Below are 13,259 nucleotides of genomic sequence, written 5' to 3' on the forward strand. Positions count from 1 at the left end.
AGAACGCTTATTAACAATAATTATTGTCATCATGTTTATTTGTTAAAGGGACAGATACAATTAAATTAATTGACACATTTAATAACAGTTAGCCAATTAGGGGTACTTGCCTTAATCAAGGGCACATCGACAGAGATTGCGTCCGTGTCTCGGGTATTGGAACCAGCAACCTTTCGGTTACTGGTCCAACGCTCATACCTCTAGGTTACCTGTCGCTCCAATCGTTTGCAGCATCAGTCCTCTAGATGGCCGGAAAAGGGTGATGAAATGGTTAACCGACAATGAACCCGCTATAATATCAAAAATAAAATATTGTACAGCCCCTAAACATAACCTCAAGGAGTTTTACCAGGGACCAAGCACTGTGCACTAGTGTCTCTCTCTCTTTCTTCTCTCGCTCTCTTTCTTCTCTCTCTCTCTGTCTCTCTTTCTTCTCTCTGTCTCTCTCTCTTTCTTCTCTGTCTCTCTCTCTCTTTCTTCTCTGTCTCTCTTTCTCTCTCTGTCTCTCTCTTTCTCTCTCTTTCTCTCTCTCTGTCTCTCTCTGTCTCTCTCTTTCTTCTCTCTCTGTCTCTCTCTCTCTCTCACTGTCTCTCTTTTTCTCTCTGTCTCTCTCTCTTTCTCTCTCTGTCTCTCTCTTTTTCTCCGTCTCTCTTTCTCTCTCTCTCTCTCTCTCTCTCTGTCTCTGTCTCTGTCTCTCTCTCTATCTTCTATCTCTCCCAGGTGTAGTCGTTTCCAGTCTGAGATCAAGCGTCTGAAGATCTCATCCCCGGTGAGGGTCTGTCAGAACTGTTACTATAACCTGCAGCACGAGCGCAGCGCCGAAGACGGATGCAGAAACTAACCAGGGTCCTCGGTCCCACACCACTACAGCGGAAAGCCTATGTTGTGCCCGTTCTCTCTCTCGCACACCCCCCCCCCCACACACACACACCTCCCCCAAAAATACCCCACCTGTGCACCCCTCTACACACACCTGTCCAGTAACCACATGTAACGCACTGAATGACGCAGACTAAAAGGGATCACCGATTTGAACTGTGGCGATTGTTTCCGTAACTGTGGTAGTTAGTTTAGTATGAAGAAGACTGGGGGGGGGTGGATGGATGGATAGAGAAAAGCCTATCAAATAGAGAGAGAAGAGTGTGAGGAGAGTTCGTTAAAACAATCTCATTTCTCGCTTTCTTTCACAGTCACAAAATAAAACGCTGACCCTCGGCTCTATCCTCCGTGTATCACCATTAGATCTTAGAGACCAACAGGAAACTCCTTCAGTTCAAAACTTGTTTATATTGTAAATACTTAACATTGACCTTTTTAACGAGCAGGAGGGGGGAGAGAGAAAAAAAAACGGAGAAAATAATTATATTAATGGTTGTTGAGGACAAAACAAGTGATTGTGACTAATCATTCCCAGCTTTAAAAACTAAAGGCATGTGCGTAATGTTAGTCTACGGAAGCCCAGAAGGAATGAGAACTGCTACGTTCCAAGTGGCACCCTATTCCCTACGTAGCGCACTACTTTTGACCAGAGTCCTATGAGAATAGGGTGCAAAGAGCAAGTCCACTATAGAGAATTAGGGACGCTAATTTGGGATGTGGATGATGATAATGACGGGGGGGGGGACTATGAATGTTATAATAATAGTAGTAAGTGTTTGTGGGTTGACATTACAGTTTCTAGTTATGCAATGACTTCTTCATCTCTTTTTACATGTTGTTTTATTACAATGTGTGAGTTTGATGTGTGAGTTGCCCACAGTGTCCAGCCACTGCCATTAAAGTGAGATCGCGTCATGTCTTTTCTTTTCTTCTTCGACAAATTGTTTCGATATATATATATATCTCACGCTGAGTAGTATGTATGATGAGCTAACCGTGTCTGTCTTTTATCTACCATGCAGGCTTCAGTTTGGAACACGTAACCCCCCCCCGCCCCTCCCCCACCAAACAGTTTAGTTCCCAGATTATGTTATTGTTGTTGTTTTTATCAAGACTGGAGAAAATATCATATCAAATCAAATGTTATTTATTTATTTGTCACATGCGGCGAATACAACAGGTGTGGATCTTACCGTGAAATGCTCAATTACAAGCCCCTTAACTAAACAATACAGTTTTAAGAAAAAAAATAAGTGTCAAGTAAAAGAATTGTTAAGTTTTAAAAATAATTAAAAGTAACAAATAATTAAAGAGCAGCAGTACAATAACAATAGCGGGGCTTTATACAGGAGGTACTGGGTCAATGTGGAGGCTATATACAGGAGGTACTGGGTCAATGTGGAGGCTATATACAGGGGGTACTGGGTCAATGTGGAGGCTATATACAGGAGGTACTGGGTCAATGTGGAGGCTATATACAGGAGGTACTGGGTCAATGTGGAGGCTATATACAGGGGGTACCGGTACAGAGTCAATGTGGAAGGCTATATATAGGGTGTTACAGTACAGAGTCAATGTGGAGGCTATATACAGGGGGTACCGGTACAGAGTCAATGTGGAGGCTGTATACAGGGGGTACCGGTACAGAGTCAATGTGGAGGCTATATACAGGGGGTACCGGTACAGAGTCAATGTGCGGGGGGCACCGGTTAGTGGAGGTAATTGAGGTAATATGTACATGTAGGTAGAGTTATTAAAGTGACTATGTGTAGATAATAAACAGTTCGGTTTCTAGGCTTTCCTTCCCGTTACCATAGCAATATTTATTTGATACCTCCGTTGATCTGTGGTCTCCATAGGACATTACTAGTTTTTCACCTAGAGGTAAATCATCATGGGTTCATCATCTGAAATAGAATATAGAGAATATACACAATATATGTGTGATAGATTCATCTGTTTTGATCACATCTCATTGCTGCATTGCTCTTGCTATGCTACTGTAGTTGCTGTATTGTAGAGATAGTGTATAGCATTAGTGTACGGCGACCTCTGCTCCCCCCGTCTAGGTCAGGACCTCTGCTCCTCCCCGTCTAGGTCAGGACCTCTGCTCCCCCCGTCTAGGTCAGGACCTCTGCTCCTCCCGTCTAGGTCAGGACCTCTGCTCTACCCGTCTAGGTCAGGACCTCTGCTCCTCCCGTCTAGGTCAGGGCCTCTGCTCCTCCCGTCTAGGTCAGGGCCTCTGCTCCTCCCGTCTAGGTCAGGACCTCTGCTCTACCCGTCTAGGTCAGGACCTCTGCTCCTCCCGTCTAGGTCAGGACCTCTGCTCCCCCCGTCTAGGTCAGGACCTCTGCTCCTCCCGTCTAGGTCAGGACCTCTGCTCTCCCCGTCTAGGTCAGGACCTCTGCTCTCCCCGTCTAGGTCAGGACCTCTGCTCCTCCCGTCTAGGTCAGGACCTCTGCTCCTCCCGTCTAGGTCAGGACCTCTGCTCCTCCCGTCTAGGTCAGGACCTCTGCTCCTCCCGTCTAGGTCAGGACCTCTGCTCCTCCCGTCTAGGTCAGGACCTCTGCTCCTCCCGTCTAGGTCAGGACCTCTGCTCCTCCCGTCTAGGTCAGGACCTCTGCTCCTCCCGTCTAGGTCAGGACCTCTGCTCCTCCCGTCTAGGTCAGGACCTCTGCTCCTCCCGTCTAGGTCAGGACCTCTGCTCCTCCCGTCTAGGTCAGGACCTCTGCTCCCCCCGTCTAGGTCAGGACCTCTGCTCTCCCCGTCTAGGTCAGGACCTCTGCTCCTCCCGTCTAGGTCAGGACCTCTGCTCCTCCCGTCTAGGTCAGGACCTCTGCTCCTCCCGTCTAGGTCAGGACCTCTGCTCCTCCCGTCTAGGTCAGGACCTCTGCTCCTCCCGTCTAGGTCAGGACCTCTGCTCCTCCCGTCTAGGTCAGGACCTCTGCTCCTCCCGTCTAGGTCAGGACCTCTGCTCTACCCGTCTAGGTCAGGACCTCTGCTCCTCCCGTCTAGGTCAGGACCTCTGCTCCTCCCGTCTAGGTCAGGACCTCTGCTCTACCCGTCTAGGTCAGGACCTCTGCTCCTCCCGTCTAGGTCAGGACCTCTGCTCTCCCCGTCTAGGTCAGGACCTCTGCTCCTCCCGTCTAGGTCAGGACCTCTGCTCCTCCCGTCTAGGTCAGGACCTCTGCTCCTCCCGTCTAGGTCAGGACCTCTGCTCCTCCCGTCTAGGTCAGGACCTCTGCTCCTCCCGTCTAGGTCAGGACCTCTGCTCTACCCGTCTAGGTCAGGACCTCTGCTCCCCCCGTCTAGGTCAGGACCTCTGCTCCTCCCGTCTAAGTGAATGAGAAAGAGTAGCATTACACTAATTTATACATTGATTCTAATATGGAGAGCTATGGAATAGCTGCAGTAGAACTAGAGATGAGACCCAGTTAACCAGAGAGTCCTATGGAATAGCTGCAGTAGAACTACAGATGAGACCCAGTTAACCAGAGAGTCCTATGGAATAGCAGTGGTAGAACTAGAGATGAGACCCAGTTAACCAGAGAGTCCTATGGAATAGCTGCAGTAGAACTAGAGATGAGACCCAGTTAACCAGAGAGTCCTATGGAATAGCTGCAGTAGAACTAGAGATGAGACCCAGTTAACCAGAGAGTCCTATGGAATAGCTGCAGTAGAACTACAGATGACACCCAGTTAACCAGAGAGTCCTATGGAATAGCAGCGGTAGAACTAGAGATGAGACCCAGTTAACCAGAGAGTCCTATGGAATAGCTGCAGTAGAACTAGAGATGAGACCCAGTTAACCAGAGAGTCCTATGGAATAGCTGCAGTAGAACTACAGATGAGACCCAGTTAACCAGAGAGTCCTATGGAATAGCTGCAGTAGAACTACAGATGAGACCCAGTTAACCAGAGAGTCCTATGGAATAGCAGCGGTAGAACTAGAGATGAGACCCAGTTAACCATAGTCCTATGGAATAGCTGCAGTAGAACTACAGATGAGACCCAGTTAACCAGAGTCCTATGGAATAGCTGCAGTAGAACTAGAGATGAGACCCAGTTAACCAGAGTCCTATGGAATAGCTGCAATAGAACTACAGATGAGACCCAGTTAACCAGAGTCCTATGGAATAGCTGCAGTAGAACTACAGATGAGACCCAGTTAACCAGAGAGTCCTATGGAATAGCTGCAGTAGAACTAGAGATGAGACCCAGTTAACCAGAGTCCTATGGAATAGCTGCAATAGAACTACAGATGAGACCCAGATAACCAGAGTCCTATGGAATAGCTGCAGTAGAACTACAGATGAGACCCAGTTAACCAGAGAGTCCTATGGAATACCTGCAGTAGAACTAGAGATGAGACCCAGTTAACCAGAGAGTCCTATGGAATAGCAGCGGTAGAACTAGAGATGAGACCCAGTTAACCAGAGAGTCCTATGGAATAGCTGCGGTAGAACTAGAGATGAGACCCAGTTAACCAGAGAGTCCTATGGAATAGCAGCGGTAGAACTAGAGATGAGACCCAGTTAACCAGAGAGTCCTATGGAATAGCTGCAGTAGAACTACAGATGAGACCCAGTTAACCAGAGTCCTATGGAATAGCTGCAGTAGAACTAGAGATGAGACCCAGTTAACCAGAGTCCTATGGAATAGCAGCGGTAGAACTAGAGATGAGACCCAGTTAACCAGAGTCCTATGGAATAGCTGCAGTAGAACTACAGATGAGACCCAGTTAACCAGAGAGTCCTATGGAATAGCTGCAGTAGAACTAGAGATGAGACCCAGTTAACCAGAGAGTCCTATGGAATAGCTGCAGTAGAACTACAGATGAGACCCAGTTAACCAGAGAGTCCTATGGAATAGCTGCAGTAGAACTACAGATGAGACCCAGTTAACCAGAGTCCTATGGAATAGCTGCAGTAGAACTACAGATGAGACCCAGTTAACCAGAGTCCTATGGAATAGCTGCAGTAGAACTACAGATGAGACCCAGTTAACCAGAGTCCTATGGAATAGCTGCAGTAGAACTACAGATGAGACCCAGTTAACCAGAGAGTCCTATGGAATAGCTGCAGTAGAACTAGAGATGAGACCCAGTTAACCAGAGTCCTATGGAATAGCTGCAGTAGAACTACAGATGAGACCCAGTTAACCAGAGTCCTATGGAATAGCTGCAGTAGAACTACAGATGAGACCCAGTTAACCAGAGTCCTATGGAATAGCTGCAGTAGAACTACAGATGAGACCCAGTTAACCAGAGAGTCCTATGGAATAGCTGCAGTAGAACTAGAGATGAGACCCAGTTAACCAGAGAGTCCTATGGAATAGCTGCAGTAGAACTACAGATGAGACCCAGTTAACCAGAGTCCTATGGAATAGCTGCAGTAGAACTACAGATGAGACCCAGTAGTGTGTGTTAGTGAGAGATAATCTAAAATGTTCTAGGTGTTTTACATCTACTAAGATGAAAGCAAGTTAGGTTGTACAGTTGGGGATACAAGGACATATATATTAGTTATTTGACTGAGGACGATCTCTGTAGGTCACAAGAAAAGCGATTTGCTCGTCACATTTCACTCAGATGTCGTTAGCTAGCTACGTGGCGTATGTTAGAGGTAGTTCTCGATGTATATGTGAGGACCGTGAAATGCGCTCATAGTTTGTTTGTGGTCATGATTCGTCATCGATCTGCATCCCTCCTCGTTCATTCGTCGTGTTCTGTATGTTGACGATGCTGTGGGCAACAGTGCATTGAAGTGCTGCTTTCTTTACTAGAAATCACTTTTTAATTTTTTACACTTTATTTGATTTTTTTTTGTAACTTTTTATTTTTTTTGGAGAGTCTCTTCAGACAGGTAAAACACTTCGAGCTGTTACACAAGTGCAGTCAATGAGTTGTTAATGATCGATTACAGTGTGACGACCCCCCCCCCCCTCCCTCCGTGTAATATGCACTCTTATTACTATTGGTAAATCACTCTAGGTATGTACTGTATCATAACAGCCAGCTGATAACATGTCTGTTACTAAGCAACTTCAAAATAAACCAGATGTCTTATTATTGTTATTATTATTATTATTCATCTGAGCTCATTATTTCCACCTTCTCCATGTACAAAAATAATAAATAATAACCAAACAAAAAAAGTTTAGAAAGGAATACGAATCATGATTTTTATCGAATGCAAATTATATGTTGTCAGGCTATCATTTTTTTTTTTAAGAAAAGGGTGCATTTCTTCTCCAGAGTGAAATGAACTGTATAAAGTATTTATGCAAATATTAACTGAGTTTCTCATTATTATTTTTTATGTCAGGAAGCTGTTACGTGTTGTGTGTGGATTAACACAACTGATTTTGTGTCCAGTTGCATTGAACATGTTTTATTTGCATTATTATTTTTGTTGTTTATTTTTTGTTTTTGTGATTTTTTTTTTTTTTTAACGCATTGTCAGTCTTCTGAGTTTGTTTTTAAGCCATTATTAACCCCCGAAGCGATAGGTCGGTGTACAGTTACGATGGGAGTGCTGGAGATGTACCCCAACTCTGGGTGGCCTTTTTCTATTCTTTATGGAAGAAAAAAAAAATAAGGACTGATCAAATTTTAAATAATGTATTATTTTTTGATGGTCTTGTATTAGACTGCATTACTACAGTATCTAGTGTGCAATCTGTGATGATAGCTGAATGTTCATTGTGTATATGTGTTCAGTACAACAATGAGAAGAACCGTAGAATAACCCCTACAGAAACTGTAACAATAATACAATAGATCTGGTACGTATAATTTCATTAAATACTTGCTGTTTACCACCAATTAGAGCTGTGTGTATGTGTGTTTTATTCGTAATGTATGTAAACCAATACTGCTGTTATGTTGACACACGTTGAGCCATATTTACTCTGGAATGTAATATAAAAGGGCTCCCGAGTGGCGGTGCAGTCTAAGGCACTGCATCCTCAGTGCAAGAGGTGTCACTGCAGTCGCTGGTTTGAATCCAGGCTGTATCACATCCTGCCGTGATTGGGAGTCCCATAGGGCAGCGCACCATTGGCCCAGTGTCGCTCGTTAAATAAATAAAAAATATATAGCACTGGTTTATCCTATATCCTGGTTTGAGGGAAGTAAGGGTGTTCTAAATGGGTTATTGTACACGGAAAGGAGAGATACCTAAGCAGTAGTCCTGTGTGGCTCAGTCGGTAGAGCATGGCGCTTGCAACGCCAAGCGTCGTGGGTTCGATTCCCGCTGGGGCCACCCATATGTAAAAGTAGTGGCCCCAGCCGACTTGTAAGTCGCTTTGGACAAAAGCGTCTGCTAAATGGGATATATTATTATTATATATTATTGTCCAACTGAAATGTGTCTTCCACATTTAACCTAACCCCTCTGAATCAGAGAGGTGGGGGGGGGGGGTTAGGTTAAATGTGGAAGACACATTTCAGTTGGACAACTGCTTAGGTATCTCTCCTTTCCGTGTACAATAACCCATTTAGAACACCCTTACTTCCCTCAAACCAGGATATAGGATAAACCAGTGCTATATATTTTTTGTTTATTTAACGAGCGACACTGGGAGCAGTGGGTTAACTGCCTTGTTCAGGGGCAGAATTAAATATGTTTACCTTGTCAGCTCGGGGATTCGATCTAGCAACCTTCCGGTTATTGGCCCAAAGCTCTAACTAAATTAAAAGCATAATTTACATACACCTTTACTATAGGTCACGTGATGACAGGCTATCAACAGGAAAATACCTTCACAGAAAATGCAATGGTGCCAACAATGCAGGCCTATCTTTGTATCACTGCGCTGTTGTGTCGCCACTGCGGAGCGGAAGAAGCAGCGCTATTTCAAGCCAGTATTGAGGGGATTCGATTATCATGCTCGGGTTTACCCCAGTGATTGCATTCGTTTTGGAACCGAACTGCCTCCCGGGGGTGAGCCAGGTACCCAGGTCATAGGCCGTGGCGAAATTGGCTCAAAATAAAAATGAGGTTGCCGATTCTAGACTAAGCACGTGGAGTCATGAGTAGGATTCTGTTTTCACATGCAAAAGTGAATGCTTAAAGAAAATAAACAATTTAATGCCTACCCACTGAATGATTTTATGGAAAATATATGTTGTATAATTCTGGACGCACCAATCTACTTTATTATTAACAATATGACCAAGCGTCGCCGATTACTATTCGATTTTAAGAGGGCGCTTCTCCCTCACCACATTTGCCGGTTCACGGGACATAAATCAGTTCACCCGCGGTTCAGGTTAATAGAACTCCCTCGTTGAGTCAGTCAGAAAGAGACTCCGGGGATAGGCTGTTCGGATAGGCCGGTCGTTCGGGATAGGCTGTTCGGATAGGCCGGTCGTTCGGGATAGGCTGGTCGTTCACCGCAGCGCCACCAAACAACTGCGGCGATAAACAAATGCAACACATTCGGTTGAGAGAAGGTTCCTACTTTTTTGTTAATGATCTGTCACAATATACATAAATATTGCAGAAATGGACGGTTATTTCAATGATAGCCGAAAATCCTCTTAACTTCTTGTTTTTATTCCAGGGTCGTTTTTAATGTGTTGTGTTAACTATAAGGAGAAAGACATGACTGAGTTAAGGATGAGAGGAAGAGGAGCGGATCCCGACAGCGTTAGTGGAAGCATGGTAAGACACAGGACTAAGTGAAAATAGGTGTTTTGTCTCTTGTCGCGTGTTAAAGTTGATGTACTTGGGGCGAGCGGGACAACGACGGACAACTTGACCTCATTCCTTGATAATTACGATAGCTTGCTAGTTTAACTAACATTGGCCAAATCATGGTCAATATTCAACATTAGCGAGCGAAATGGCTCATGTGAATGTTATATTGTCATATCTGCATTTATTTCAGAACTTATTTTTTTCCTGTAAAATGTACATTTTTAGCAAATAGTGGTGTTATATCTGTTTACCCGAAGACTTGCCTGACAGCCACACATTGCTATCTAACATGCTAGTATCGAGACTCTCAGCTCACACACAAGTCACCGGGCGAAGGTGTCTTCTGTAAGGTTAAGATCCCCCGACGTTTCGGTCTGAACATTTTACGGTACGGTATCATTTACTGTACGCTTTTGGAAGCATAAGGACCATATCTTTCATATCAGCGAGAAATGCATTTCAGGAATAAATAAAAATGTTAAATTGACACACACCTTGATAAGGTCAGGGTTGGTTTATGGAAGACAAGAGGCAATTAACCAAATGATCTATCTAGCCTGTGGAAGCGTAACTCGGTGTAGTTTCGTAGGATGGGGCACCCATAGTTGTATGGATCTGTGCAAGACTGCTATAGTAAGTCTTTTTTGGGGGGAGGGGGGGGGTACATCCCTCGACTCCTTTTGTGTCAACAGACATCCCCTAATCAAATAAAACCTGACTCGTGGAGATTAAGTGTACAACTGGTAAATAGTCTCTGGAATTTCAGTCAGATGTCTAGCTAGAAGCCAGGTAATTAGTTATAACTAACTGGCTGGAAGGATGAAGCTAACGTTGTACAGAGCCTGACCTCAGCAGGAGTAGTTGACTGAAATTAAGCTAGCTATAATAAAAAAAATGTGGGCTACTATAAGTTATCATAACAATAACTTTGCTTTTTCAGAGAGTAGTGAGACGGACAGTGGAGAGTCAGGCTGCAATGAAGGCAAAGGAGACACACAGAGAGGAAGAGTTGAAGCAAGCAGGGAGAGAGGTTCTACACAGAGAGAGGAAGCGTTGAAGCAAACAGGGAGAGAGGTTCTACACAGAGAGAGGAAGCATTGAAGCAAGCAGGGAGAGAGGTTCTACACAGAGAGAGGAAGCGTTGAAGCAAGCAGGGAGAGAGGTTCTACACAGAGAGAGGAAGAGTTGAAGCAAGCAGGGAGAGAGGTTCTACACAGAGAGAGGAAGAGTTGAAGCAAGCAGGGAGAGAGGTTCTACACAGAGAGAGGAAGAGTTGAAGCAAGCAGGGAGAGAGGTTCTACACAGAGAGGAAGCGTTGAAGCAAACAGGGAGAGAGGTTCTACACACAGAGAGGAAGAGTTGAAGCAAGCAGGGAGAGAGGTTCTACACACAGAGAGGAAGAGTTGAAGCAAGCAGGGAGAGAGGTTCTACACACAGAGAGGAAGAGTTGAAGCAAGCAGGGAGAGAGGTTCTACACACAGAGAGGAAGAGTTGAAGCAAGCAGGGAGAGAGGTTCTACACACAGAGAGGAAGAGTTGAAGCAAGCAGGGAGAGAGGTTCTACACAGAGAGAGGAAGAGTTGAAGCAAGCAGGGAGAGAGGTTCTACACAGAGAGAGGAAGAGTTGAAGCAAGCAGAGAGAGAGGGAGAGTTGAAGCAAGCAGGGAGAGAGGTTTTACACAGAGAGAGGAAGAGTTGAAGCAAGCAGGGAGAGAGGTTTTACACAGAGAGAGGAAGCATTGAAGCAAGCAGGGAGAGAGGTTCTACACAGAGAGATGAAGCATTGAAGCAAGCAGGGAGAGAGGTTCTACACAGAGAGAGGAAGCATTGAAGCAAGCAGGGATAGAGGTTCTACACAGAGAGAGGAAGAGTTGAAGCAAGCAGGGAGAGAGGTTCTACACAGAGAGAGGAAGAGTTGAAGCAAGCAGGGATAGAGGTTCTACACAGAGAGAGGAAGAGTTGAAGCAAGCAGGGAGAGAGGTTTTACACAGAGAGGAAGCATTGAAGCAAGCAGGGAGAGAGGTTCTACACAGAGAGATGAAGCATTGAAGCAAGCAGGGAGAGAGGTTCTACACAGAGAGAGGAAGCATTGAAGCAAGCAGGGATAGAGGTTCTACACAGAGAGAGGAAGAGTTGAAGCAAGCAGGGAGAGAGGTTCTACACAGAGAGAGGAAGAGTTGAAGCAAGCAGGGAGAGAGGTTCTACACAGAGAGAGGAAGAGTTGAAGCAAGCAGCGAGAGAGGTTCTACACAGAGAGAGGAAGCATTGAAGCAAGCAGGGAGAGAGGTTTTACACAGAGAGAGGAAGCACTGAAGCAAGCAGGGAGAGAGGTTCTACACAGAGAGAGGAAAAGTTGAAGCAAGCAGGGATAGAGGTTCTACACAGAGAGAGGAAGAGTTGAAGCAAGCAGGGATAGAGGTTCTACACACAGAGAGGAAGAGTTGAAGCAAGCAGGGAGAGAGGTTCTACACAGAGGAAGAGTTGAAGCAAGCAGGGGAGAGAGGTTCCACACAGAGAGAGGAAGCGTTGAAGCAAGCAGGGAGAGAGGTTTTACACAGAGAGGAAGCATTGAAGCAAGCAGGGAGAGAGGTTCTACACAGAGAGATGAAGCATTGAAGCAAGCAGGGAGAGAGGTTCTACACAGAGAGAGGAAGCATTGAAGCAAGCAGGGATAGAGGTTCTACACAGAGAGAGGAAGAGTTGAAGCAAGCAGGGAGAGAGGTTCTACACAGAGAGAGGAAGAGTTGAAGCAAGCAGGGAGAGAGGTTCTACACAGAGAGAGGAAGAGTTGAAGCAAGCAGGGAGAGAGGTTCTACACAGAGAGAGGAAGCATTGAAGCAAGCAGGGAGAGAGGTTTTACACAGAGAGAGGAAGCACTGAAGCAAGCAGGGAGAGAGGTTCTACACAGAGAGAGGAAGAGTTGAAGCAAGCAGGGATAGAGGTTCTACACAGAGAGAGGAAGAGTTGAAGCAAGCAGGGATAGAGGTTCTACACACAGAGAGGAAGAGTTGAAGCAAGCAGGGAGAGAGGTTCTACACAGAGGAAGAGTTGAAGCAAGCAGGGGAGAGAGGTTCCACACAGAGAGAGGAAGCGTTGAAGCAAGCAGGGAGAGAGGTTCTACACAGATAGAGGAAGCGTTGAAGCAAGCAGGGAGAGAGGTTCTACACAGAGAGAGGAAGCATTGAAGCAAGCAGGGGAGAGAGGTTCTACACAGATAGAGGAAGAGTTGAAGCAAGCAGGGAGAGAGGTTCTACACAGAGATGAAGAGTTGAAGCAAGCAGGGAGAGAGGTTCTACACAGAGAGAGGAAGAGTTGAAGCAAGCAGGGAGAGAGGTTTTACACAGAGAGAGGAAGAGTTGAAGCAAGCAGGGAGAGAGGTTTTGCACAGAGAGAGGAAGCATTGAAGCAAGCAGGGAGAGAGGTTCTACACAGAGAGAGGAAGCATTGAAGCAAGCAGGGATAGAGGTTCTACACAGAGAGAGGAAGAGTTGAAGCAAGCAGGGAGAGAGGTTCCACACAGAGAGAGGAAGCGTTGAAGCAAGCAGGGAGAGAGGTTCTACACAGATAGAGGAAGCGTTGAAGCAAGCAGGGAGAGAGGTTCTACACAGAGAGAGGAAGCATTGAAGCAAGCAGGGGAGAGAGGTTCTACACAGATAGAGGAAGAGTTGAAGCAAGC

The 13,259-nt window shown here is 45.7% G+C and overlaps 2 protein-coding genes across 3 annotated transcripts in view; both read left to right on the forward strand.

The window, feature by feature from the left end:
- The window catches only part of wdfy3 (WD repeat and FYVE domain containing 3), a 224,097-nt gene extending 216,389 nt beyond the window's left edge, over positions 1-7,708 (forward strand). The window contains exon 70 of the mRNA XM_064936580.1: positions 721-7,708. Within this exon, the coding sequence (XP_064792652.1) occupies positions 721-841 (121 nt within the window). The 3' untranslated portion in view covers positions 842-7,708. The remainder of the gene's footprint in view (positions 1-720) is intronic.
- Positions 7,709-9,351: 1,643 nt separating this feature from the next.
- Positions 9,352-13,259, forward strand: part of LOC135513709 (phosphatidate cytidylyltransferase 2-like) — a 125,252-nt gene continuing 121,344 nt past the window's right edge. For both annotated transcript variants that reach the window (XR_010451571.1, XM_064936587.1), the window contains exon 1: positions 9,352-9,548. Coding sequence is in view for 1 of the 2 variants with exons in the window: in XM_064936587.1 (XP_064792659.1) it covers positions 9,459-9,548 (90 nt within the window). In the remaining variant the exon portion in view is untranslated. The remainder of the gene's footprint in view (positions 9,549-13,259) is intronic.

This window comes from Oncorhynchus masou, chromosome 25 (assembly GCF_036934945.1).
Source record: "Oncorhynchus masou masou isolate Uvic2021 chromosome 25, UVic_Omas_1.1, whole genome shotgun sequence".
NCBI lineage: Eukaryota > Metazoa > Chordata > Actinopteri > Salmoniformes > Salmonidae > Oncorhynchus > Oncorhynchus masou.